The following is a 25,606-nucleotide window of genomic DNA, read 5'->3' on the forward strand; positions in this document are numbered from 1 at the left end:
CCAGCCTCCCCTGCTAAAAGCTCGCAGTGGGAAGCTGCTGCTCAGACCAGGTTCCCATCTGGCTGACCATGTCCCAGGAACACCCAGAGCACAGTGGTGGTAATAGCCCCCCCAACAGGACTGGCTCTCAGGGTCAGCCACTCTGGGCCCATGTGCACAGCACTACCTTGTCCTCTGCGGGTTTCAGCAGGCCAGTGCTGATGGTGCTGTCCGGGGTCAGGTGGTATTCCATCCACAGGACAGCCCCGTGGCTCCTCCCAGGCCTGGGGGAGGGGGATGTTTGGTCAAACAGAAACAGCACCACAAGAGATGGTGAGCATGGCCATGGCTCCCCTCTGCTTTCCAGAAACCTCTGCTTCTTCCCCACTTCCACCTGCCCAGTCAGGAGGCTCTTGACACTCCTCCTGACTAAAAACCACTCAGTAAAATGCTGAACAAGAAGAACCACAACCCAAAGCCCCCTCACTCCTCACAGCCTGGCCACGTATTGGGTAAGCCTGGGGCCGGGCAGGTCAGCCACAGGACCAGCCTCCTTAGCCTGCGGTCACAGAAAGGCTTGGTCCAGAGGCTCAGAGCACAGCCCTGGCACCGCATGCTGGAAGAACCCTCCCTGATACCCTGGATGGCAGGCCGATGGTCTCTGTCTGCCTCCTCTCGTCAGAGGCCCCAAAGGGCCCTGGGCTCAGGGCTCCACCCAGGGGGGCTCTTCCTCTGGGGGCAGCAGCTCCTCCCATGAAGGGAGCTGGAGCTGGGTGGGCCTGACCATGCCTCACAGTGAGTGCCCTCGCCAATTCCTAACCTGCTTTAGTTCCCAGGAGAAAAATGGTCCAATGGGTAACCATAGCAACCAAATTCACATTTCTCTGCAGCTGTGATCCAACATGCTGTTAGCTCAAAGGGAGCCTGGGATGCAGAGGGAAAAGCAAACCCCACTTGGGCACCACCTCCTACCCAGAGGCTGTGGGGACTACACTCAGGGCCACTTTAGACCAAGAAGGGCAAGGCTGAGACAGGAAGGCCATCAAGTGGTTAGCCACATGGGCAGTAACTGCTAGACAGAAAGCAGGCATTCCCCGCCCCCATACTTTCTTCCCCAACACTCCCACTCAGGAGCCAACACTCACCTCCTCAGCTCAATGGAGCCCTCAGCACGGACAGACTGCGGGGGGACTGGCTGCCGAAAATCAAAGGTCAGGATCTGCTGTGGCTCGGAGAGGCTGCGGCAGGGGTACTCCCACAGCGGGTGGGGCTCAGCCTCCTTGCTCTCCCTAAAGTCCAAGGCATGCTGAGAAGGGAAGGAGATGTGAGGCTCTGCAGAGACAGGACCAGGATGCCCAGGAGGCAAGGGGCTCATGTCCCCACCTCCAGGGTCCATGCCAGTGGCCCCTCGCCTCCATGGTCCAGTCCCTCAGGGTAAATGCCACAGACTCATGGGGCAGTGGGTCCTCACAGACCATAGCTTCTGTTCCCTGACCATTCATGAGCTGTCTCCCCAGCAAGTCACTTCACCTCTCTAAGCCTCACTTTCTCCCTTTTTAAAATGGGATGACACTGCTTATCTCACAAGCTACTTTGAGGACCAAATGTCTACACTGACGACAACACCTGGTGCTTGGACACTCGCCCGTTAGGTGGCCCTTACTAAGCACTACAGCTGACAGATCACCCCCACATGAGGATCCCAGTCTAGACAATGCAAAGACAAGCAACCATGGTGCCAAGGAGCGCTGACCTCCTGCAGAGACAGGGCTGGGCAAGAGAGCTGCCTGGAGGGGTGACCTCGGAGCTGCCTCCTAAGGTCACACGGGAGTTGGTTGCAAGGAGAGTGGACAAAACTGAGGAAAGAGCAGGCCTAGCAGCAGGGGTCAGTGACTCTGAAGGGGTGACTCTGCAGGGGGAAGGGACAGGGGGCCTCACAGGTTTTCCCACAGGGGGTAGACAGGGCCAGACTCAGGATCTACAGGTGTATTTGAGCTCCAAGTGGGGAATGGTCGAGTGGGGGAGGCAGGAGGCTACACGGTCACAGACAAGAGGAAGTGGCCCAGACCAGAGCAGCAGAAAGGAAAGAAAACTGGATTTGGGGCTCACTGATGACCTGATGGTTATGGAACCTGATGACCAAGTACAAGTGAAGGCGAGGACTTGCCTGGGAGGATGCCCAGGCCCTGAGCACAGTGCTTGGTACCTGGGTATGAGGTGGTGGCAGGCCGAGGATGGGAGCCCTGGAAGAAGCCAGGCTGGGGATGGGGAAAGAGCATGTAAATTTGGAAGCATCAAGGTCAGAGTGCCTGAGGACATCTCAGTAGAGGGTACACTGCTCTTAGGTATTTGGTCTGAGCTCAGGACAGATGCAAACATTATCCTGCAACAGAGAGGGGGCAGGGGACTGGTAAGGAAAGGGGCCTGAGGGAGACCTAGAACGCATGACAGCTTAGGGGATGGAAAGGATGGGAGAGGCCAAGAAGGAGCCTAAGAAGTGATCAGAGGTGGCTAGAGTGTGCAGTGACACAGCACAAAGAATATTTCTAGAAGCATGGAACAGTCAGTGGTTAACTGTGGAGGGGCAGGCAAACTGAAAATATCTGGTAGATTTATTTACTTCAAAAAATATATTTATGTGAACAATCCACAATCATTGTAGAAAAATGTGAACAGAGCCCTGGGCGGTTAGAGCATTATCCCTACAACAAAAGGTTTTGGTTCAATTCCCAATCAGGACACATACCTAGATTGTGGGTTCAATCCCTGGGCAGGGCATGTATGGGAGGCAACCAATTCTGATTCAGGGGTTACAGCCCAGGGCCAAGAATGGCCTGGTACCAGACCCTGAGACACAATGGCTCTCAGACTAACGCTCATGACGAGCCAAGCAGAATAAATACGCCCGCCCCAACAGAAGAGCTGCTGCTCACACTGCCCAACCCATGTCTCTCACAGAAGCCAGACGTCCCTGTCGGAGGCCGGTGGTGATGTGGAGTGGGTGGGAGGAACACTGTGGGTGGGAGCTGCAGCCCCATCTACCTTAATCATGTCATCCATGATGTGCACATCAAAGCCTTCACAGTCGCCACAGGGGCTCCGGATCCGCCACAGGTCCTACGAGGAAGGCACAGTCTTCACTGACACCCACCCGCCAGGGAACCCCGATGCCCGCACCCACAGGGGCCACAGGGAAGTGTGGCAACAAGATAAAGAGGGTCAGTGAGGTCAAGCTGGGGTGTCCCCAGCCCCAAGCCTTAGGCACATCATGCTGTTTTCACATGCCTAGGAGACACACCCAAGGTTGGGGGCCTAGAGGAGAGCCCCCAAAATTGAGGACAATTCTGTGACATGACCCCAAGTCCTCTCCCACAAGGAGACAACTGGCCAGAGCTACTGGGCTAGGGTTTCTTGCTCTCTGTCCATCCTGAACACCATTTTCTTAAGGAAAAAATCTATAAGGCTCTGTACCAATAAATAGCGTGAGAACAGCAGGAGGAAGGAGACCAGAAGCCCTCAGACCAGTCACCTTTGTGTCCTTCTCCTGGATTTTTGCCTGGAGACAAGCATCGCTCTCCACATTCCTTCTTTGGCCATGAACACCAGAATTCATGTGGAAATCTCATCAGGTAAAAAAATAACAGAAGAAATACCCAGAAAGTAAGTGATGGGGTCACTCAGCTACCAATGGACAAAGCCATTCTTATCAAAGAAATATCAAATGAGGTTCACTCGACATTTCGCATTAAAAGCATTTTAAAATCCTTTTAATAAAAATGCCTTTCCCAAAATGACTGTGTGACTGTGGCTCTGCTTTGATGAGAAAATTAAAATGAAGCTTTTCAATTTTTTCTCACATAAAGGTGACTCTCCCGTCTCAAAAGGCTTTTAACAAGTGCAGCCTGGACTCTTAATGAGAGCAGAGCAAGCTGCACAGCACGTCTTCTGAAGCTCTTAATTTATGTATTTTAATTATTCTGATAAGCCATATTGTACAATGACAACACACAGCCAATTCCATTTCATATGTCAAATTACCGCATTTAAAAAAAGACAGGCGTCTTCTATTCAGCCCTGCAGGTGCTGAAACAGAAAAGCAGAGGCCAAATCACACAGACCTGAGGACCACCATCTACACCCAAGTCTTTGCAAGAAAGCAAGGTACCCCCGTCCCGTCTGCAAAAACCTCTGGGTGGCCTACCCTGAACTCCACGACCACAGCGTGCAGCGAGGCAGCCTGGGGCATCACCACAGCGCCAGGCCCCAAGTGCTGGTCCAGGGCAGTCCGCACATACCAGAAGTACAGATTGTGCCATGGCAACAGGCTGGTGGTAAAGAATGGCTCACCCAGCAGGAGAGAGACCTGGAGATCAGAGCGAGAAGCAGAACCAAGACATCAGAAGGACTCTTCTGAAAAGAAACACAGGTCACAAGTTTCACGGGTACATGGAAGCAACAGGCCATTCATTTGCTCGCTCACTCACTCAGTCAACAAAGAAGTGTGCCAGGTCCGCACCTGCCCGTGAGGATACAGAGATGAAAAACAGAAATAAGCCCCACCCTCAGGAGTGCTGAATGGAAGAGGGAGCCGGTGAAGCTGGGACTGTCCTCGCGGAGAGCAACAGCCTATGACAGAGGCAGGGAAGGGGCACGTGGAGGACCTCAGAGGTAAGAGCATCAGGAAGGGCCTCCAGGATGGCCCTGGCCATCTCCACTCAAAGCTTATCTGGACAATTTATTTTCAATGTTTTCCATCTCTCTCAGGAGACTCTGAGCACCATGGAAATGGGGACCCTGGCAGCACAGTAACCCCAGCACTGAGCAAAGTTCCTGGCCCACAGCAGATGGTCAGTACACATGTGCTGAGTAAATGAAGCAGACATGAAACACATGAGTAGGAGTCCGAAAAGCAAAGGAGAGGAGAATCCAGACAGTGGACGGACAGAGGCACATACGGTGGGAGAGGAGGCCTTCTCCGGAGCTCGCCAGATGAGCACACAGGGCAGGGTGGTAAAGGGTGAGGCCAGAGAGGTAGAGAGGGGGAGAGGAGCCAGGTCACCCAAAGGCAACTGATGACAGGTTAAGGGGACTGGACTGTGCCAAGGAGGCAAGAGAGAGCCACTAAAAGCTTTAATCAGAGAAGGGCTGTGTTTTAGAAAGAGCCCTTGACATCCACGAAGCCTATGAGGATACCACCTGCAGATGGAGCGGGGACAGAAGGGGACTTGGGTGAGTACTATAAGGAGTGGGGAGTGTGCAAAGGGAGACCAAGACGTGGCAGATGCTGATGAGACAGGGCACCAGTCCACGATGTCGGGGTTTCTGGCTGAGGTGACGGAGAAGCAGAAGGAAGACACTGAAGACAGAGAAGTGTTGGTCCTGAGTGCTCCCCACCCCCAGCATCGGGAACAAGGCAAGAATGCCCCACTCACCACTTCTATTCACCACCCCAGTGGCCTGGAATCTAGCCAGTGCACCATGCCAATGGCTTACAGAATTTAAATGCCTTTTTAATCCTCATCAATGAGGGGGAAAAAGAGCAACTTGTATATGAATGTTCATAGCAGCATTCATGATAGCCAAAAAAGTAGAAACAACCCAAATGTCCATCAACTGATAAACAGAAAAACAAGATGGGGTATTCCCCATTCCATACAATGGACTATTACCCAGCAGTAAAAAGAAACGAAGTACGGGTTTATGCTACAATGTGTATGAATCTTGAAATAAGGCAATCACAAAGGGATCACGTATGGCATGACTCCATTTACATGAAATGTCCAGAAATGGCCATTGATACAGACAAAAAGTACATTAGTGGTTGCCTAGGGCTGGGAGGATTGGTGGCAAATGGGGAGTGACTGTTAATGGGCAAGGGGTCTCCTTTTGGGGGATAAAAATGTTCTAAAGTTGATTGGGGTGAATGTTGCACAACCTTATGAATATAGTAAATCACTTAAGTGTGTGTTTTAAATGGATCATAAATTGTTCTTTAAAAAAAAGGCATAAGGGGGAAATGGATAAAAGATCTGAGTAGATATTTAACTAAATATAGAGTTAATGAGCACATAAAAAGGTGTTCAACATCATTAGGCATTTGGCAAACACATATCAAAACCATGAGACATCACTGCACAGCCATTAAATGACCATAATAAAAACAATAGACAACAAGTGTTGGTAAAGATACAGAGTAACTGGGACCCTCATACATGACTGGGGATGTAAAATGGTAGAGCCACTTTGGACAAGTTTGGCAGTTTCTTAAAAAGTTAAAACAAAAATACCTTATGACCCACCAATTCCAAGCCCAGGCAGCTAGCTACCTAAGAGACTGAAAACACGAATCCTCACAAAGACTTAGGCACCAGTGTTCACAGCAGCGCTGAAACAGCCAAAACCTGGAAACAATACAAATACCCCTAACAAGGGAATGGATGCACAAACTGTGGCACAGTCATACAATGGGGTACCAATCAGAATTAAAAAGGAACAAAATACTGCCCTGGCCAGTATGGCTCCGTCATTAGAGCCTCAGCCCACACACCAAGGGGTGGTGGGTTCAATCCCCAGTTAAGGGCATGTACCTGGGTTGCGGGTTCCATCCCCAGCCCTGGTCAGGGCAAATGCAGAAGGCAAACCAATTGATGTGTATCTCTCACATCGATGTCTCTCTCTCTTTCCCTCGCTCTCTCTCCCTCTCTCTCTTTTCCCCTCTGTTCCTCCCTTCCACTCTCTCTAAAAATCAAAGCAAAAAAATATCCTCAGGTAAGGATTAACAACAAAAAAGAGAACAAAATGCTGACACATTCTACAACATGGATGAACCTCAAAGACATGCCCAGTGAAAGAAGCCCAACAGAGAAGATCATATATTGTATTATTCCACTTATATGAAATGCCCAGAAAAGACGAGTTTATAGACAAAAACCAGATCAGTGGTTGCCTGGGGCTGGGGGCTGGGTGAAGAAAATGTTGTAAAACTAGATTGTGTGATAGTTGTTCAACTCTATAAATTTACTAAAAAAAAAAAAAAATCAGCCCTGACCGGTTTGGCTTAGTGGATAGAGCGTCGGCCTGCGGACTAAAGGGCCCCAGGTTCGATTCCGGTCAAGGGCATGTACCTGGGTTGCGGGCACATCCCCATTCAGGGGTGTGCAGGAGGCAGCTGATCGATGTTTCTCTCTCATCGATGTTTCTGACTCAATCCCTCTCCCTCCCTCTCTGTAAAAAATCAATAAAATATATTTTTAAAAAATCATTAAATTGTACTCTTGACATGGGTTGAGTTGATGGTATGTCAATTATATCGCAAAAAATCTGGCAAAAAGTTGCCAAGAAAGATGACAGGTTCCAGCTTTAAGGGCCTGTGGGACATGTGAGGAAAGACACCCAGTTGACACTTGGAAACACATTTGTCCCTCACAGATTCCCATGTAGAAAAGGATGTTATCACTGGAGAGGAGTCACAGAGAGGACAGATGAGGAGAGAGCGCCAAGAACTTCCAGGGAAGGATCAGTGAAGAGAGAGAGTGAGAGACCCACGAAGGACTGAGAGGAATGAACTGGAAAAATAAGAAGAAAACCTAGAAGAGGCAGTCTCTTAAAAACTTACAAAGAAGTGTGTTAAGGAGAGAGAGGGCCCTGGGTCGTAGGGTCCAGGGGCCTGGTGAGAGGAATCATGCAGGAGACTGTTTAGTTACTAAGAGGTTACTAAGAGGTGGGAGGCACCCGCTGGGGACGAAGCAGGGCTGACTGCGGCAGGAGGTGAACAGGAAGGTGAAGCGCACAGGAGCGCTGCGAAGGGAACAGGGAAGAGGACACAGTGAGCTGCTGTTGTTCCCAGCAGAGCTGGCTGCCCTCGCTTCAAGGAGCAGAGATGAGCCAGAGTTCAGAGCAGTGCAAGTATCTGCTCAGCGGGCATCTCTGCCACCCCTCCTCACACCCTCCACAGTGGCCACTTCCTAGCTGGTGAGTTCCACAGGGACCCTCCATGAGGCTGGAGAAGAGAGGAGAGAGCTCAGGCCATCGAACGCTGTGCCCTTATTGTGAACTCTCATTACTCACCTTTTTACCCTCCAAGTCTGCAGATGTTAATAACTCAGGCCGTTTCTCTATTACATTAATTTTATCTTCCAAGTGGTTAGCCTTGAAGATCTTAGAGATAAAACAACACAAGTATTATTTTTGTCCAGAAAAAAACATCTCAACGTTGCTTTTTCCGTCTGCAGCTTGCTGGCCAAGTAGTTCCAGAGCACCACTTTTATCTGCTTTGTGGAAATTCTCTCCTCCAGGGCATCCTATACACCAGGGATGAGATCACTAACAAAATGCAACAGAAAAAGAATTTCTCTCTCAAGTACATCTACAGGACTTAGCAATAGGCCTGCAGTTCTGGTGGAGGTGGGTTCTCCTTCAGAGAGGAAAGCAAAACCAGTCACTGGCCAGGAGGAGAAAACCATCATGGAACCAACCAGACAGGCCAGCCAGTGAGCAATGACTCCCTGGGCACTGGTGTCCCAGAAACAAATCATAGGAAGAATTTAATTTTTTAGTTTCAAGTGAGGAGAAAAGCTTACACTTCTTTAGCCAGAAAACAAAACGAAGTCTATGCATCTGTTTCTAATCGATGACAGCCCTAGAAGACTTCCAGGCCAGACCGGAGCAAGCAGGCTGCTGCTGCTTCTCCCAGTGCCCTTGGTGCCCACACTACTTCAAAGCAGTAAGTGCCAGACTTGGGAAGGCAGGCACCGCAGGTCCCCTCATTATTTCAGTAACAACAATTATCACTTACCTTTTTCATCAGTCTATGAGAAGCTGCCGAACTCTCTATTGTAAGTACCTAGAGAGAATAACATGCTATTAGTGTAGGAGATTCACTTAACAGAGAACAAAATTAAAGATGAAAATGGGGCGAAATCATTCCCAGGCAGAAGGCACCATCTAACCACCTCCACCTGTGCTCATTACCCACTGGACAGCACCCATGCTCTGCACTGACCCTAGAGCAAGGTGGCAGCCAACAGCGGAGCTGCACGTATAGGTCAATGTTGTAGCCTGACTCCTGCCGACACATGGAGGCAGTAAACCCATAACTCTGAACCAAGCATGCTACATAGATGGTAGCTTCACCTGCAAAGGGCTTTAGTTACAGAACTGTGTACCCAGACCACACGGCACCCTAACTCAAGAGCTGCATTCAGGAAGCTAGGAGAACAGCACATGTCCAGTACCTGCTCTGCCCCAAGGTAATGCGCCAGCATGGAGAGCAGACTGCCATCGCTGACACACAGGCAAACACTGTCTGGCTTCAGCACCTGCCAGAGAAGAGCAACTTCAGCACAAGTTTTCTTACAGTCTGTCAAGAAATTCTTGTTGACAAACGGACAGATCCCACTGCCCAGCTGGATCTTTTTGTGTTCCTACACCACGTGGCAGCCAGTCCCCATCCTCCAACACATCCACCTCACTCACCTCTCCCAACCCAGACCCTGAGATCGGGAAGCTGTCCTAGAAGGCCCACCTGAAAGCCTGCCCCATTTTCCACTGGCCACCTTCCAGGCCACGATGACAGGCCTCTGTCACAGCACAGACAGCTGTGGACCTGCTAAGTGACTCCCCAAAGACAGGGATTCCTCTATGGGGCACAGATCTAAGAGAAACTTAGGATGGTTAGGTTCCTCGCTACACCAAATGCATGCATGTACACACATGCTTCTGCATACTCCAAATCCCGTGTGTGGTCCCCAGGTGAGAGGCCCCTGCTATAGGCAGCAGGGAGCAAAGGCTTTCAGGGAGGAAAGTTACATGGCCAGATTTACTTTTTAGAAAATTTCAGAAAGGAGGCAGCAGATGAAAGGAAGAATGGGTGGCTGGGTCCACTGGGATCACCCACAGGAATTGCTGGTGGGTAATCACAAAGGCAAAGTTCCAGGGGGACAAAGGCAGGGGCCAACGGGAAGCTGTCAGCTGGAGGCTCTCACGGGTGAACAGAGAACAAGCCCCCAGGAAGTCCCATAACAGGCCCAGGTTCACCAGAGCAAACCACCCCTCCCCCCAACTCCCCCCCCCACCCCCCCCCACCCTCCCCCACGAAGGAGCTGGCTGAAGTCACTCAGACAGACCAGGGAGCACAGAAAGGAAAAGCAACAAATGAGCTGGGACCCACGGGACAATCTCCTTGCCCACAAGCACCCAAGAGGCTAGACACATACCGTCCTCAGGGCCTGGGCATATTGATCAGTTCTGTGCTGATCATTGATTTCTCCAAACCGAGGTCGGTTCCAGAGCAGGTGAGCCTGGCAGTCACACACAGGCCGTGCTGGGTGGATTCTCCCATTCTTTTGGGGGCTGGGCCAATAAATGAACAGACACAGAGTGGTGAGTTTGACCTGCTAGACACCAGCGAGCATGAAAACATGGCACAGGGACCTGCCCCAGAGAAATCAAGATGGGCCTCAGAGGACACACCCACAGTCCTTTCCTAGATTCGTGCTAGGCTCTGGCTCTCAAAGAGGCATTAGAGCTTGGAGGGCCCTCTAATTCAAGATTATCATACATATCAGTTCCAGGTAGGGGCCCCACAATGAGGGCAACCTCTTCTGAGTACATGCAGTAGGTGCTGACACATCCAGTCACAGACTTTTGCTCTTATTTATAAATGTGCCCACTCATGCCTCTATAATTCCCAATTATAGACACATAAAGTCTATAAAAGGGGAATTTACATAAATGCGTAGTGTCACAGGCCCAGTGCCCACCCCTTGAAGCTCGGGGTATACCTGGTCCTCTGAAGGCTGTACCACACACAGTAGTCATCGTGGTGGGCTACCAGGCAGAGGGCTGAGCCCTGGACCACAGGCTCCTCTTGTGGCAGGAAGTACACACACTGCATCCAGTGGTCCCGCCACTGAAATAGGAAACAAAGAATCAGCAGTCACTAGCCGCAACAAGAGCAACGCTTCTAATCCAGGAGTCAAAGCCCAAGCCACAAATCAGTTTGCAGGGAGGCCACAGTGTGGACAACAGATAGCTATTGTGGCCAAAGAGATAAAGAAGAAAATTCTCAAGTCAGAAAGGCTAATGGCTGGAAAGCTTGCTGGAACACTACCGGCTTTAGGGAGATAAAATGTGGTCTAGGGCAGCCGTGTTCAAGAAGAAGGGCTCAGAGGAGGAGACTCCTGACCCTCTTGTGGGGGAGGGGGCCTGGAGGAGGAAGGCAGGGAGGAAGGGAGACAGAAGGAAAGCAAATGTGGCAAATGTTAACAATTGTAAATTTAAGTGAAGGCCACCTTAGCGCTCATGTTCACTTATTCTGTGGACTTCAAAGTTTTCAAAATAAAAAGTTGGGGAAATAGTACAGGAAGGTTTTATTTTATTCTTTTGAATTAAATAGCTTTTAAAGATGTGGAAAACTCTAAATTGTGAAACAATTTACAATGATTCAGAGTCAACCTTTTAATAAGCTTTGTCGATCCTTTTTGATACTATAAACCCCACATCCAGGATTCTATTCTAAAAAAACAAACAACGACAAAACAAAGAAAAGAGAAGACTCAAAACCTCTTAGAATCTTTATAGGAACAGGCTGAATGAAAACTTTCTAAGAGACTGGACCAGTTTAATAAAATTTTTTTTAAATGGAAAAAAAAAAAAAGAACTTCCCTGGCCTGTGTGGCTCAGTTGGTTGAATGTCATCCTGTGTACCTAAAGGTTGCCAGTTCGATTCCTGGTCAGGGCACATCCTGGGTTGCAGGCTCAATCCCCAGTAGGAAGTGTGAAGGAGGCAGCCAATTGATGTTCGGCTCTTAAACTGAAGTTTCTCTCTCTCTCCCCCTCTCCCTTCCTCTCTCTTTCTAAAAATCAATAAACTATTCTTTAAAAATAAAAAAGAAAGTAAGAAAAGAAAAAAGCTATCGTTATGTAAAAATGCATGTTACAGAATTATTTATAGTCACAAAAACTGGGATCAAACCAAATGTGCAACAGTTCAGAAATGGATAATAATTCCTTAGACAGAAACTCGCAGATATTTAAAATGATGAAAAAGAAGACTATGGTGCAGCAGAAAAATACAAAAATTAGTCTGACAAAAACCCATGCATTAGAAAGGGTGCAAAGAAAGGGAGTTCTTTTAGATGGGAGGCCTACGAGTGACTGAATTCATTTTTGTTCTATATAATGAGGTTGATATAGAACAAAATTATTCTTATAATCTTTAAGCCTCTTTTTTAAAAAAAAAAATAACTGTCCTAAACAGTGGGTGCCTGACTCAACTCTGATGAGACTGCCTGCACACTCCATACCAGGACCACATCAGACCCTACCTACTCTAAAAAGCAGGTGAATGGCATTCCCCGTAGCTAAGATGTCTATTTGTACAGAAAAGCTAACAAATGAAAATCTAACCAGATACATTCTGAAAAAAATAAACAATAACAGGAGAAAAAAATAGGTTCACTAAAAGCTATTGTTCTTTCCCTACTATGCAAACGGATCCTAAGACAAAAGAAGCCTTTCCCTAACCCCTCGGTGCTCCCTTGGCGCTTCCCTGTCGCTGTGCCCTTCCCACACACCAGCCTTCCAGGTCCCAATGCTAAGGAGCTGCTGACAACCCACTGTCTCAGGTGAGACAGGCTGAGCAGATGTCAGATCAAGAACAGTTTAGTGAAGTCAGGAGGGAGATTCATTAGCAGCTCCTCGAATTCCGAACAGTCCCAAAGTCATGCTGGTAGAGAAAGGACAAGCCGCACAGTCAGGAGACTTGGGGATGAGCACCCACCACGGCTGCCTAGACAGGAGACCCTGCTCCGAGCACTGGGCCAACCTGAGTCTTGGTTTGGACATATGTGGTTCCAGCATGAGGATCCATGCAATTTTGCAACATCACACTCCTAGGGAGGAACAAAGTCTAGTGCGAATCTCAACTCTTTGGAAATCACACACACACACACACACACACACACACACACACACACACACACACTCAGCCAGCAGAGGACAGGCTATAGAAGAGGGAAGTTCACACCCACTGCCTGGATACATGCCTGCCTACCTGGGCCAGGGGACTGGAAGACAGTTTGGAGAGGAAAGCTCACAAGGCCAAGGGAACTGACCACAATCTCACAGCAGTCATAACCTTTCGGCCTAAGCAGTAAATCAAGGAGCCAGAGGGGGCTGCTAGGCCTTCCCTAAGTCACCTGGGTATGCCTAGAACCAATCAAAACAAAGCCAGTGTCCGGCAAGTAGTAACAGAGGAGGGACATAGAGGAAGGTACTCAGCGCCTCCCAGGAGACAGGGAAGCTCTGATTCCTCAGCTCTGAAGCACCTTCCCCACTTTTCCCTGAGTGCGTACGTAGAGGGGTTGAGAACACATGCACATGAGAAAATTCAAAAGATATACAAGGGTCATGGAGTGAAAAAAAAGTTTCCTTTCCACCCCTCATCTTCAGCCCTCTTCCCAGAAGGAACCATTTTTAGTGATTTCTATAAACTCTTCCAAAGATACCTTTACACTCACATACCACACATCCACTCCTCCACATATATCCTCATTGTTAGTAACACCAATGTTGGCATACCACATACTGCTCTGCACCTCTACTTTTGCTTCACTGAACGCTATATCCTGGAGACTGTTCCACATCAGTGCACAGAGAGCTGCCTCATTCACTGAATGGAGGATAATGGATTAGCCAGTCCTCCACTGGTGCCCTCTGGGGTGTTCCAGTCTTTTAAATCAGGGCTGTAACACATCACTCTACTCATATGCAAATCTATCCAGGGCCTAACTGTCTAGAAGTGGCATCACTTCCCATCATGAGGAACTGGGCCTCACTGAGTGCCGGGGATGCCCCGACAACCACTTCCTGCCCTTCCCCACAGCTGCCCCACAGTGCGCTGCCCCACTTTTTGCATTTTATTCACTAACAGGTAACAAATGGTATCTCACTGCAGTTTAAATCTTCATTGCTTTTATAAGTGAAGCTGACCAACTTTTCACATGTTAAAGAGTACTCTGTATTACCTTTTCTGTAGTTCATGAATTCCACCCACTTTCAACTGACCTGGGAAAGGTAGATTTTGAGACCAAGAAAATGAGTCTGTAGACAAGCTGCAGTTCTGTACTTCAAGTTGATCTGATGGGAGAGCCAGCATAGTAACTTCCCTACAGTTCACTGTGTCCACTGGTGCTGACCATGAACTTGGCCTGAGAGATCTATCATATGTATGTATGTATATGTGTGTGTGTGTGTGTGTGTGTGTGTGTGTGTGTGTGTGTGTATATATATATATATATATATATAATTTCCTGCACACCCTACACTGGGGATTGAGCCCGCAACCTGGGCATGTGCCTTGACCGGGAATCGAATCGTGAACTCCCAGTTCACAGGTCAACGCTCAACCACTGAGCCACACCGGCAGGGCAATAGCCTTTCTTTAAAACAACAACTCTTCTTTGACACTGACTCTGACACAGTCCCTTCTGGCTCTAAATTCTGGTGAATCTAAGGATCAACATGCTATTTCCCCTTAACAAAAAGTGGACACATTTCCCGATTTACATGAAGACATGCTCAGCTCCTACTCTTACCTGGAGCTCCTGTGGGTCTGTGTGTGCCCAGAAGGGGGCCATGGTGCACCTGATCTTCCCCTCAGGGTCCATTTCAATGTCCCACCAGGAGAGAACCACTTGAGCTTGGCCAGACGCCAGAGGTTCAAACTGCCTGCCATAGCAGGCTGCTGAGCTACTGACCTGCTTGCTGAAGTCCACACTGTGGAAGAATATTCAGGAACGTAAACATATTTTAAGCTCACACACTCCATTTCTAAGCTTTTATGGTGACCTCAACAGCAATGAGACTTGTTTGCAATGGACTCCTGCTGCAGAGGCAGGTGACATCAGCTGGGTTCCCTTCCACTCTGTAAGAACTTCAAAGACCCCCATTCCACCAAATGTCTCAAAGCGCCATCCACCCAGGTTGCCCCTTGGTACCTGAACATAGGCAGCACATCGCTGAGAGCAGTGAAGTCCGTGGGGGAGACCTGGTTCAGCTGAATGTCATAGACGGAGGGCGCACCAGGGCACCTCTCCAGTTCCGAGGGGGGGACAATGACCTGCTCTCCAAGGCTGGTCTGAACTCGGATAGGAAAGAGCTTGTTCCATGACCACATCCTTCTGGACTCCACCAGTTGCGCATAGACGGTTGCTCTGTGAGGCACTGCCTCACAATCTTCCTAAGTTTGTGTTAAAAAGAAAAAAATAAAATAAATAAACCAGGCACATTGACCCACAGTAATTCCAACTGAACAACAGAGGGTTATTCCTTCATATTAGGCTAGTTTAGTAACATCTAACACCTTCCCAGCATAGCCAACTATTTTCAGCACAATGCCCTGGGGAGAGAGAAAAAAAGAAAGTAGATTTGAAAAAGGATTACACGTTTTGTCTAAAATGATTTATGTCATCAGATAAGTTCCTAGCTATCTGACACTCTTCAATACTTCAAAAATAAACCGTAATTGTCATCAGGCTGATGAACTCCCACACAGACTTGGAAGAAAGAGTCCAATTCTCCCTGCACTAATTCTGGCCCTGGGCTCAGAGCTTCCCTCGGTGCAGCTCTTGCCCAGACACCAGAACCTTCCTATCACACAACCAATGGACAAGTGTCCACCCTCAAGTAACCTGACCTCCTGGCCTCACCAGGCACTGCCGACCACTCTCCTCGCCCAGTTTTCCTCCTACCTCATTCATCGCCATCCTCTACACACCAGGCACTAGGGGCCCAGCTGAGAATAGGACACTCACAGCAGCTACCACACGGAAATGCCAAGCACAGGGATTCTCTACCTCAGCTCTTAGTGACCTCTTAGGCCAGAAGATCCTTTGTTGCAGGATCGTTTTTTTCTCTCCCAAGGGCACTGTAGAATGTTTAGCAATATTCCTGGCCTCACCCACAAGATAATAGCACCACCACCCCATCACCCCCATTGTGACACTAAAAATGTCTCCAGACATGGCTCCGGATGAGAAACACTGCTTTAGCTGGATTCTTGTGCCCCCTGCCCACCCTCACAGAGGGCTCCCCAGAGATCTGGTCTGAACCACCTTCTTTCTCCCTTCACATGAAAGAGTAACTAACCTCAACCACTCCATCTTCATTTACCAAAAACCATTTACCAAAGGCCTTTTGGGCCTTTCTTCCTGGCTGACCCTCAGGCAAATCACACTCTTTCTGTCTAAAATGGACAAATCCAACTTCACCCTTTTCTCACCTTCCCGCGCCTGGTCCTCCCACTCTCCCAGTAGACAGGGAGCACCACCATTAAATCCAGGTACCCAAGCCCTAAACCCTGGCATCATCCTCAATGCCTCCCCATCTAAGTAATCACCAAGCCTTGACCACCTTCCTCCTGCCCGAGTCTACCTCTTCAGGCCCATTTCTATGGCCTTACCTGAGGCCAGCCTAGCGCCTGGATGACTCTAACCACCTATCTGCCTCTGGTCTTGCTCCCCAACTGCTTTCTACATGGCTGCCTGCATAAGTCAACCCCCTGCTGAAAACCCTTCTAGAGCGTGGCAGCCCTTCTCGGTCTAGCCCTGCCAGCAATCTAGCCACATCTCTAACCCCACCTCCCGCACTACCCATAATCCAAACTACTTGCTGGATCTGGGAGTCACCACACTAATTCACCTTCATGTCTTTGTGCATGCTGATCTCCTCTGCTGTGAATACCCCACACCTGCCAGGTCAACACCTGATCACTCTTCAAGACTGACTCAGCTTGAGCTTCATATTCCTGGAGCCCTCTACATTCCCCACATCAGAGGGCAGGATCTCACCCTACTGACCACCATCAGTGCATAATCCAAATTGTGCTGTGAATACCTGCTCACCTACCTGCCTCCCCAGGAGCTCACCTTCATATTCTTGGTACCCAAAAGAGGGTCTGGCAAAATGAAGGCACTCAATAAATGCGTCTTCTAAGATCTATCCCTGGGTCAACACTACAGGGCAGCGGTTCTCAACCTTCCTAATGCCGCGACCCTTTAATACAGTTCCTCATGTTGTGGTGACCCCCAACCATAAAATTATTTTCATTGCTACTTCATAACTGTCATTTTGCTACTGTTATGAATCATAATGTAAATATCTGATATGCTATATGTGTTTCCCGATGGTCGCAACCCACAGGTTGAGAACCGCTGCTACATGGACTATCTGTCAGACATGCCAGCATCCTGGTTCAATAAGACAGGAAGAGGGTCAGGGCAATGGAAGCCTCTGTGTGCCAGCCCTAAGTCCTTCAAGCTCAGACACAGGATGGCAGGTGGGGACAGTGATTAGAGTGAACAATGCATACCTGGCTGCTACAGGCCAGCTGGGAGAGGAAATTGAGGACAGTTGTCTGCCTACCTTTTTAATGTGATGAATCAGAGAAGGACAAATTGGGCAACATTAACATAAATTCCAAATATCCTTGTTCTCTGTTTCAGGGATATATCTAGTTGGTGGTTTTAATGTGGAAAAATGGAAATTGTTACTACTAATGTTACTAGAAAAGGGATTTACATTTTGGAAACAATGAGACAGCTCACAAGTGTGGGGATCTACAGAACAATCACAGTCACATGCTGACTGTGTAATGTGGACTCTGGTCCTGAATGCCCTGGACGGAGCCCCCTCCTCTCTCTGAGAGCACTAAGAACCCCCCAAAAGAGTTGCTGGCTGGGACAGTTGCAGTGACTACAGGGCAGGTGCCAGCAGAAGCAGCAGACACACCTCCCTGGCTGGCCTTTGCCTCTGGGTCTTCACTTCCAATTTATGTCCATACAAAAGCAAGATCAACATCTCCAAGATAACATTTTCAACATGTCTCTCTCTTTTCAAAGAAACTGTCAAAGATTGCCACTACCCAAACTCCTTCACCTGGAATGGCCTGGCCTTCAAGGCTTTCCACCTCCTCCTCCACTCTCTGCCATTAGCTCACAGTCCCCTTCCCCTCCCAGCTGATGTTCTCAGTGACCTACCAAACAGGTCCCTTTTCCTGGGACATCTCTCCCTCTCCCCAGTGCCTTTCCAAATTCCACCCCCTCTGCATGCCCCCCTGATCTTTTCTATCAGTCCCAAACCAGATGGCTATGGTGCTTTTGTCTGCCTCTCCAGTCAGCCCACCAAATCCTCACCATCACTGACCATGGGTTAGAGCAATAGGATGCCTCACACTTCTCCTTGGATGCTAGAACACTTCACACAGTTGACACTCAAATAATGTTTGCTAAATTGAATTGAATTTGAAGATAGTTTCTGACCTTTTGACTCTAACCTACCCAGACTTGGCATTCAAGAGGCACAGAAGTCATAATTAAGGAGAATCCTACAGGAATAAAGGGTGTCCTTGGGTATATGGAGAGGTACTGAGGACTCAGGCTGTGAAGAGCACGATGTATCAAGGAGAGCTGTGTAAGCTGACTGAGATCACAGCAATACGCCTGAGGGAGGCTCTCATCCCTACCTGCATGAGATGCCTGTGTGCGTGTTCATAGGAGGGCAGTGCTCCCTCCCCAATCAGTTCCGTGTCAAACAGCTCCGTGATCAGGATGTTGGCACGGCATGGCATGTCACCATCTGCGAAATACAAGGAAACAGCATCAGAAACTAGCAACAGACTAGAAAAAATATTAACAGCAACTAGATGCCAGATAAAAGGTTAATAAGTCATTAAAATGAAAGTACATATAAATACTGGAGTATTTAGAAGTGTCATCTCAACTGATTTCCCAACAGTTTAGCAAAAAATCCGTATACATATATAAAAATGCTAAAATTGTTAAGTCTTGGTTAAGAGAATATGGGAGTTTGCTGTACAACTGCTCTTTCAACTTTCCTGTATACCAGCCATGGGCAAACTACGGCCCGCGGGCCGGATCCGGCCCATTCGGCTGTTCTATCGGGCCCGCAGAGCCGAAAGAGCGGAAGGTTCTCTTGCTCTCCCCTCCACTCCTTCACCAGCAGCAGTGTTAACATGGCAACGTTGGGAAACACGGCCACAGCTCCTTCTTCTGAGTCCAGTTTAAGAACCCATTGTGGCCCTCGAGTCAAAAAGTTTGCCCACCGCTGCTTAACAATTAAACTCTTAATTATTAAATTAGCAAAACTTATTTGAAAAGCAAAAACTGAATCCTGGTACTTCAAATATATCTAGGCTGCAGAAAGGGAGAGAAAACCAAAGCAAGATAGACAGGCTGATAGATTCCACTGATACCCAGGGTTCAGAATCCCCAGTTCCTTACACTAAATCCCCCTGAATTAAGTTCATTTCTTGTTATCAAACACATACCAGTTGGTTGGGAAAGTAGAGCTATAGAAGACTTATTAACTCCATTTTCTAAACTTCTATAATGTAATGTAATGTTACTTCTACAGTTATAATTTTTAATGAGCCAAGAGACAGAACAGACTTTGGAAGGGGCCATTCATCATGGAGAATTAACTAAACACTCCTAATGGCTCATGAATTACAATCTGACAAAGCCCACTCATCTTCCCTACAGAGGAGACAAGTCTCATGGATGATGCAAGAGAACAGAAGCATTAAAGTGGTTGAAAGAACAGTGCAGCAGAGCCTGAACCTTGAGTCATGGAGACCTGGGCTTTGAGCCTGCTTTCTAGCCGGAACCCTCAGCGCTGCTAACCATCAGTCACCTCATCTGTTAAGGGGGGTAACGAGATCTGTCCATGCAGCAATGGTCAGGCTAGAAAAGGTAAAAACTACCCACTTCCTGTGAAGTACACTTGTGCTCATGGCAATATGTGAATGGTGGCTAAGAAGAAACTTCTGTCCTCTGGCACAGAGAACACCCTCCCGCGTGGCCCTGCCTATCCTCTCTGATATGATGCCAAACTCCAGCTGAAATTCACCATCCCAAACTGAGCCAATCACATCCCACCCCCATGCACCTGCTTCTCCCTCCAATGTTGCCACCTCAATGAATGGCACTACCACACAGTCCAGAAACCTGAGCATCGTTGACTAGCTCTCCAGGAGAAGAGACCCTGACTGGTCTGTTCACTATACCCCAGTGCCTAGGCTGTCAGCAAACATTAGCTGAGTTCTTGATTCCTCCCTATCACTCTACATCCAATCAATCACCAAGCTCTGCAAACGCTGCCTCCTGAATAATTTTTAAGCTAATTATATAATTTAAAATGATTTATTGCCCAAAATTGTATCAAATAAATAAAGCTTTATGACCCAGTGAATTTCAACAAGTACTCCTGACAGCCTGGTGTCTAACAGGTGAGTGAGAGCCTGAGGAGGGGTGCTTACTCCAGGTGCCTCCTAAGTCTTACCCCATGATGGGATGGATGAACAAATGCCCCCTGAGTCAGCTGCACACATGCCTGTGTGTCATCCATCCATCTCTGGGAAATAGGCAACAAACTTAGATGCTATTTTTAAAAAGGGCTGAGGACAGAACCTTGGAAAACGTGCATTTCCAGGAAGAACAGGAAGACTAAACGGCAGAAGTACCAGGGCTGCAGTGTTTGAGAGGAGAAGCAGAGGGAAGACCATCAGCCTTAGCAGTAAGAAAGCCACTTGTCAAGTTGGACGAGTGGAAATAAAGTCCCATGTCCAAGGGGCTAAGGACCAAGCAAAGCTGGCAATCTACTCACTAAACAAATATCACTGAATTCTTTCATGCCAGGTATATACAAGTTATGGAATGGAATAAATAAGACCACACAGTCCATAAACTCAGAATGCTTCAGCTGTGTGGGGATATAGACATTAAATACATAATTACATAATGATTTCATTATTGCAGTGATAAGTGTTACAAAGAAAAAGTATTAAGAAAGGATTTGAGGGGTATGGCCTCGTGCAGGGTGAGTGTACACAATACACAGCCTAGAAGAGGGCACAGAGTCACACAGAGAGTGACACAACAAAGGCTGCTCTGCAGATCGATCTCTGTGCTATCAAGACAGACAAATTTTGCCCAGCTGGTGTGGCTCAGTGGTTGAGCATCGACCTATGAACCAGAAGGTCACAGTTCAATTCCTGGTCAGAGACATGGCCAGGTTTCGGGCTCGATCCCCAATGTGGGATGTGCAAGAGGCAGCCGATCAATGATTCTCTCTCATCATTCTACCCCTCTATCCCTCTCCTTCCTCTCTCTGAAATAAATAAAAACATATTAAAAATAAATTAATAAATAACCCCCAACTTTGGCCAAAACAGAGTAACTGGAATCAGACTTATCAATCCATGTAATCAACTAGAAAACCAGACAAAATATATGAAACAAACATTTTCAGATGTTGAACAAGAGGCAACACAGTTTATTCCCCAAGAAGGGACACAAAGTGACCCCAACAAAGTGACCCCCACTACTGCTCTGGCTCTTAGCAAGCAGGCTCTTTCCAGACCACAGTACAGGGAACGAGAAAGTAAGCAGAGCACTGCAATCTTGCTGAGTTAAGGAAACAGCAATTGGAGTTCAGGGAAGTGGAGGCATCTGGGACTTGCAGGAGAGAAAACCACAGAGGAAATTGCACAGAAAAGGGCTTCAGAAACCTGCACAGGGCTCCCCTTAGGTCATTGTTGAATATATTCACACACACATAGGGTAGGACTCTAGAAGGCCAGGTAAAAATAACCATGTAGCTCTAAGATGAACAATTTCCAGAGTTCACAAAGGACTGGGTAACATTCCAGTTCTGATCAGCCAGCACGCAAGCGCTCAGCAGAGACCTAGAAAGGTCATGCCTTACCAGTTTGGCTAAAGTAGCCTTGGCGCTGTGGTTCTCAGCAGGGGTGACCTACCCAAGAAACTATCCTTCACCCTGGGACATCTGGCAATGTCTGAAGACATTTTTGCTTGGCACAAACAGAGAGGGAGGTGCTCCTGATTTCCACTGGTTAGAGGCCAGGGATAAACATCTTACAATGCTCAGAATAGCTCCCCACCCCCAACAAAGAATTATCAGGCCCAAAATGTCAACAGTGCTGCTGCTGAGAAGCCGCGACTTAAAGCTACTCTAACCCTGCTTCAACAAAGCTTAAAAACAGCCTGGAAAGGATCAAACCGATCTGCAAGTAACCCAACTGCATGCCAAATGAAGCTTTTACAAGAAGATAACAAAATCCAGCACTTAGCACGGCAAAATTTCCCCTATACACAGCATCCAAATAAAAATTACCAGATATGCCAAGAAGGAAAATGTAGCCCAGATCTAGGATAACAGAACAAACCCCTGGATGACCGAGATGACAGAAATAGGAGATAGGAATGTTAAAACAGCTGCTATAAATATGTTAAGTATTTAAAGAAACATAAGGAGAAAAAATAGTTATAAAAATATAATCACTTTAGAGATTAAAAAATACAATATCAGAAATGAAAAGTTAACTAGATGTGGATTAGATCCACACAAGGTAAGATCAGTGAACCCAAAGACCTATCCAAGAAACTATCTGTGTCCATCAACAAGGTAAGGAAGAAACAGGCGATGGTATGTCCACATATGAAGCGTTGCTTAGCAATTTAAGAGAATAATTTCCTGCCCTGGCCGGCTTGGCTCAGTGCATAGAGCTTCAGCCTGCAGACTGAAGGGTCCTAGGTTCGATTCCAGCCAAGGGCACGTGCCTGGGTTGCGGGCTCGTTCCCCAGTAGGGGGTGTGCAGGAGACAGCCAATCAATGATTCTCTCATCGTTGATGTTTCTATCTCTCTCTCCTTCTCCCTTCCTCTCTGAAATTAATAAAGAAATATATTTTTTTTAAAAAGAGAATGATTTCCTGATACACAGAACATGGTCAAAATCTCAAGAGCAATATGCAACAGAAAAGAAAGCAGGCACAAAATATACACACTACATGATTCCACTTACTCAAAATTCTAGAAAAGGCAGATCTCATTTATATTGAAGAAAGCAGATCAGTAGGTGCGTTAAGGCCAGGAATATGGGAGGGATTGATGTAAAAGGTATTGAATCTCTTTGGGCATGATGAAGATATTCTATTATCTTGATTGTGGTGGTGGTTACAAGTGTATTTAAATTTGTCAAAACTCATCAAACTATCCACTTAGCATGGATGCATTCACTTTATGTAAATTATACCTCTACAGCCCTGGCCAGTATGGTTCAGTGATTGGAGCATTGGCCCGAGCACTGAAGGGTATCGGGTTCAATTCCCGGTCAAGAGCACGTACATGGGTTGCAGGTTCGACTCCTGGCCCTGGTCAGGACATATGCAGGAAGCAACCAATCGATGTGTCACTCTCACATTGATGTCTGTCTGTCTCTCTTCTCCCACCCCCCACTATCTCTAAAAATCAATGGAAAAAATATCCTCAGGTGAGGATTAATAAAAAAGAAAACAAAAAAATTATCCTCAATAATGTTGATTAAAAATGGAATAATGGCCGAGGCCGGTTTGGCTCAGTGGATGGAGCGTCGGCCTGCGGACTGGGGGGTCCCGGGTTCGATTCCGGTTGGGGGCATGTGCCTGGGTTGCGGGCACATCCCCAGTGGGGGGTGTGCGGGAGGCAGCTGATCGATGTTTCTCTCTCATCGATGTTTCTGACTCTCTGTCTCTCTCCCTTCCTCTCTGTGGAGAATCAATAAAATATATTTTTTTTAAAAAATTTAAAAAAAAAATGGAATAATGATTTGTGCATTCTTTTGTTATGTATATAATGTTTTAAAAATTAATAAAAGGGAACTCCAATTTCTTCTTCTGTGCATGTTTCAGATTTTCTATAAAAATGTTGTTTTTTAATGGGAGAAAAATGTTGACCTTACCATTGCCATACTAAAATACTGTGTTTTAAAAAAATGGGGTTCTATCCATAACCTCATCCCAGGAGCTTCTTTTACAAATCTTTCCACTGTGCTCTCCAGGTCATGAAATTTTAGGAGTCCAGTTCAAGCTCCCAAACTCTAAAAAATATTGTGGGAATGTGGAGAGATTGTGCTATACAGGCAAATCTCTCATGTTAGATGCGGAAGAAAGATGTCAGAACTAAGCAAAACCATTTCAGCTACTTACTTAGTTTCACTTCTGTCTGATAAAACTTGAAACTCAGAGAGCTGAGCCACACAAACATTCCAACTTGCTTAAAGCAAAAGAAGGTTTCGTTTGCATCACTGCTATTGCTCTTGATTAGTTCTGGTTTACCCACTGCAATTCGTTTTAGCTAACAGAGAAATAAACCAATAGAGAAGAAAATGCTTCTCTCAGACACATGCAGAGGCCCCATATCTCTGCAATTACCTGGATATATTTATTCCAGATCACTTGAATAAGCCTTTTCCTCTTCCTTACAAAAGCAAGCAAAGCTTTCAACAGAGTATGTCTTGATCTTACCTGGCCCCACAGTAACCTCTGTAGAATGCTTGTTGATAACCTTAATCTTATCACTGAAGCCATTTTTCTCCACAATCTTCACAGCAGCATCAGCCATAGGCTTGAAAACCTACAAACGAGAGCCAAAACCCAAGAAAAATAAATAATCAATTTAATAACATCCTAACACCCAACACTCACAAGACATTCCTTGATTCTAGTCCTAAGATTTGAAGTAAAAAAAGATCTGCACTACAGAATTTCCTTCCAAATTTCCTTCTAAAATGAACCTTTGTTACCATTCAAGATATAGGCAAAATATTTATTTGGGTCTATTTCATTTAAATAAACAAGACTTCATCCATGTAACTGCAATACTTTATTCTATAAATGTGTGTCATGAAAAGGAATACAAAAGAATGAGATTTCCCTGGGTTTAACTGGCAGCTAGGAGTCCCCAGGCACAGGGGCGGGATGCACTACCTTATAAGGACAGCAGGTGTCAGTGCCGCACTAGAGGGAGCAAGGAAGGGGACTTGCCTCACAAACCATGATCTGTGATGATCTGTGAAGCTGCTCTCTAGACCACAGTGAGACTGTTACTGTGTTAGACCTAAGTGTGAGCAAAACTGCCTCCAATCTCCAATGCTGGCAGGACGTCACTAATATTTTCTGAAGATACTCAAGGACTTCCACAATACAAACCACCATGCTTCTCCCTGCCTCTGCCATTCCCCCCAAACCCTATTCTCCCCACAACTGATGCTTCATCCACACTCATGTTCCCAGGCACACCTGAGTTTTCCCTGCTCTAGCCCCACCTGCCAAAGCAAACCCAACTTTCCAGGACAACACAAAAACTCCTCTCCAGAAGTCTTTCCTGAACCCTTACCATGTCCCTAAACATAAGCCCCTCCAGCTGCTATTTTCTGGCCTGCTCAATTGAAATTACTAGTACATAGCTCCCACCATATTAGGGCAGAAAACATTACAGACACACAGAGAGTGGAAATATAACAAACTGATAACGTGAATGACTAGTCACAATGACAAGATTTCCCCTTTTGTTAGTCTTTTTATGCATCTTCCACATTTCCCACCATGAACACATAATTCTTTTACTATATTCAAGGGGAAAATGCTATATTCTTCTGTAAAGAATACCTGGCTATAATCCCTTTGCCAAGACTCCTGGTGACCTTGTGCCCCAAACACACAATGTATTCCCTAGCTGAAATGCCCACCTTTCTAGACTGTGATCATG

The 25,606-nt window shown here is 47.1% G+C and overlaps 1 protein-coding gene across 5 annotated transcripts in view; it reads right to left on the minus strand.

Annotated features, from left to right (window-relative positions):
* PRMT7 (protein arginine methyltransferase 7) overlaps positions 1-25,606 on the minus strand; it is a 37,801-nt gene that overhangs the window by 282 nt on the left and 11,913 nt on the right. Inside the window, exons 5-17 of one of the 5 annotated variants that reach the window (XM_036346557.1) lie at positions 24,364-24,472; positions 18,503-18,615; positions 14,979-15,220; positions 14,577-14,757; positions 10,761-10,888; positions 10,194-10,329; positions 9,213-9,296; positions 8,774-8,821; positions 8,047-8,136; positions 4,181-4,342; positions 3,022-3,096; positions 1,125-1,285; positions 167-263 (exon numbers count right to left, since the gene is read on the minus strand). In XM_036346557.1, coding sequence (XP_036202450.1) covers positions 167-263; positions 1,125-1,285; positions 3,022-3,096; positions 4,181-4,342; positions 8,047-8,136; positions 8,774-8,821; positions 9,213-9,296; positions 10,194-10,329; positions 10,761-10,888; positions 14,577-14,757; positions 14,979-15,220; positions 18,503-18,615; positions 24,364-24,472 — 1,626 coding nt within the window. Of the gene's footprint in view, positions 1-166; positions 264-1,124; positions 1,286-3,021; positions 3,097-4,180; positions 4,390-8,046; positions 8,137-8,773; positions 8,822-9,212; positions 9,297-10,193; positions 10,330-10,760; positions 10,889-14,576; positions 14,758-14,978; positions 15,221-18,502; positions 18,616-24,363; positions 24,473-25,606 lie in introns of all 5 variants that reach the window. The other 4 variants (XM_036346558.1, XM_036346560.1, XM_036346559.1 and 1 more) reach the window with 4 other exon arrangements.

Source organism: Myotis myotis, unplaced genomic scaffold (genome assembly GCF_014108235.1).
Source record: "Myotis myotis isolate mMyoMyo1 unplaced genomic scaffold, mMyoMyo1.p scaffold_m19_p_19, whole genome shotgun sequence".
Lineage (NCBI taxonomy): Eukaryota > Metazoa > Chordata > Mammalia > Chiroptera > Vespertilionidae > Myotis > Myotis myotis.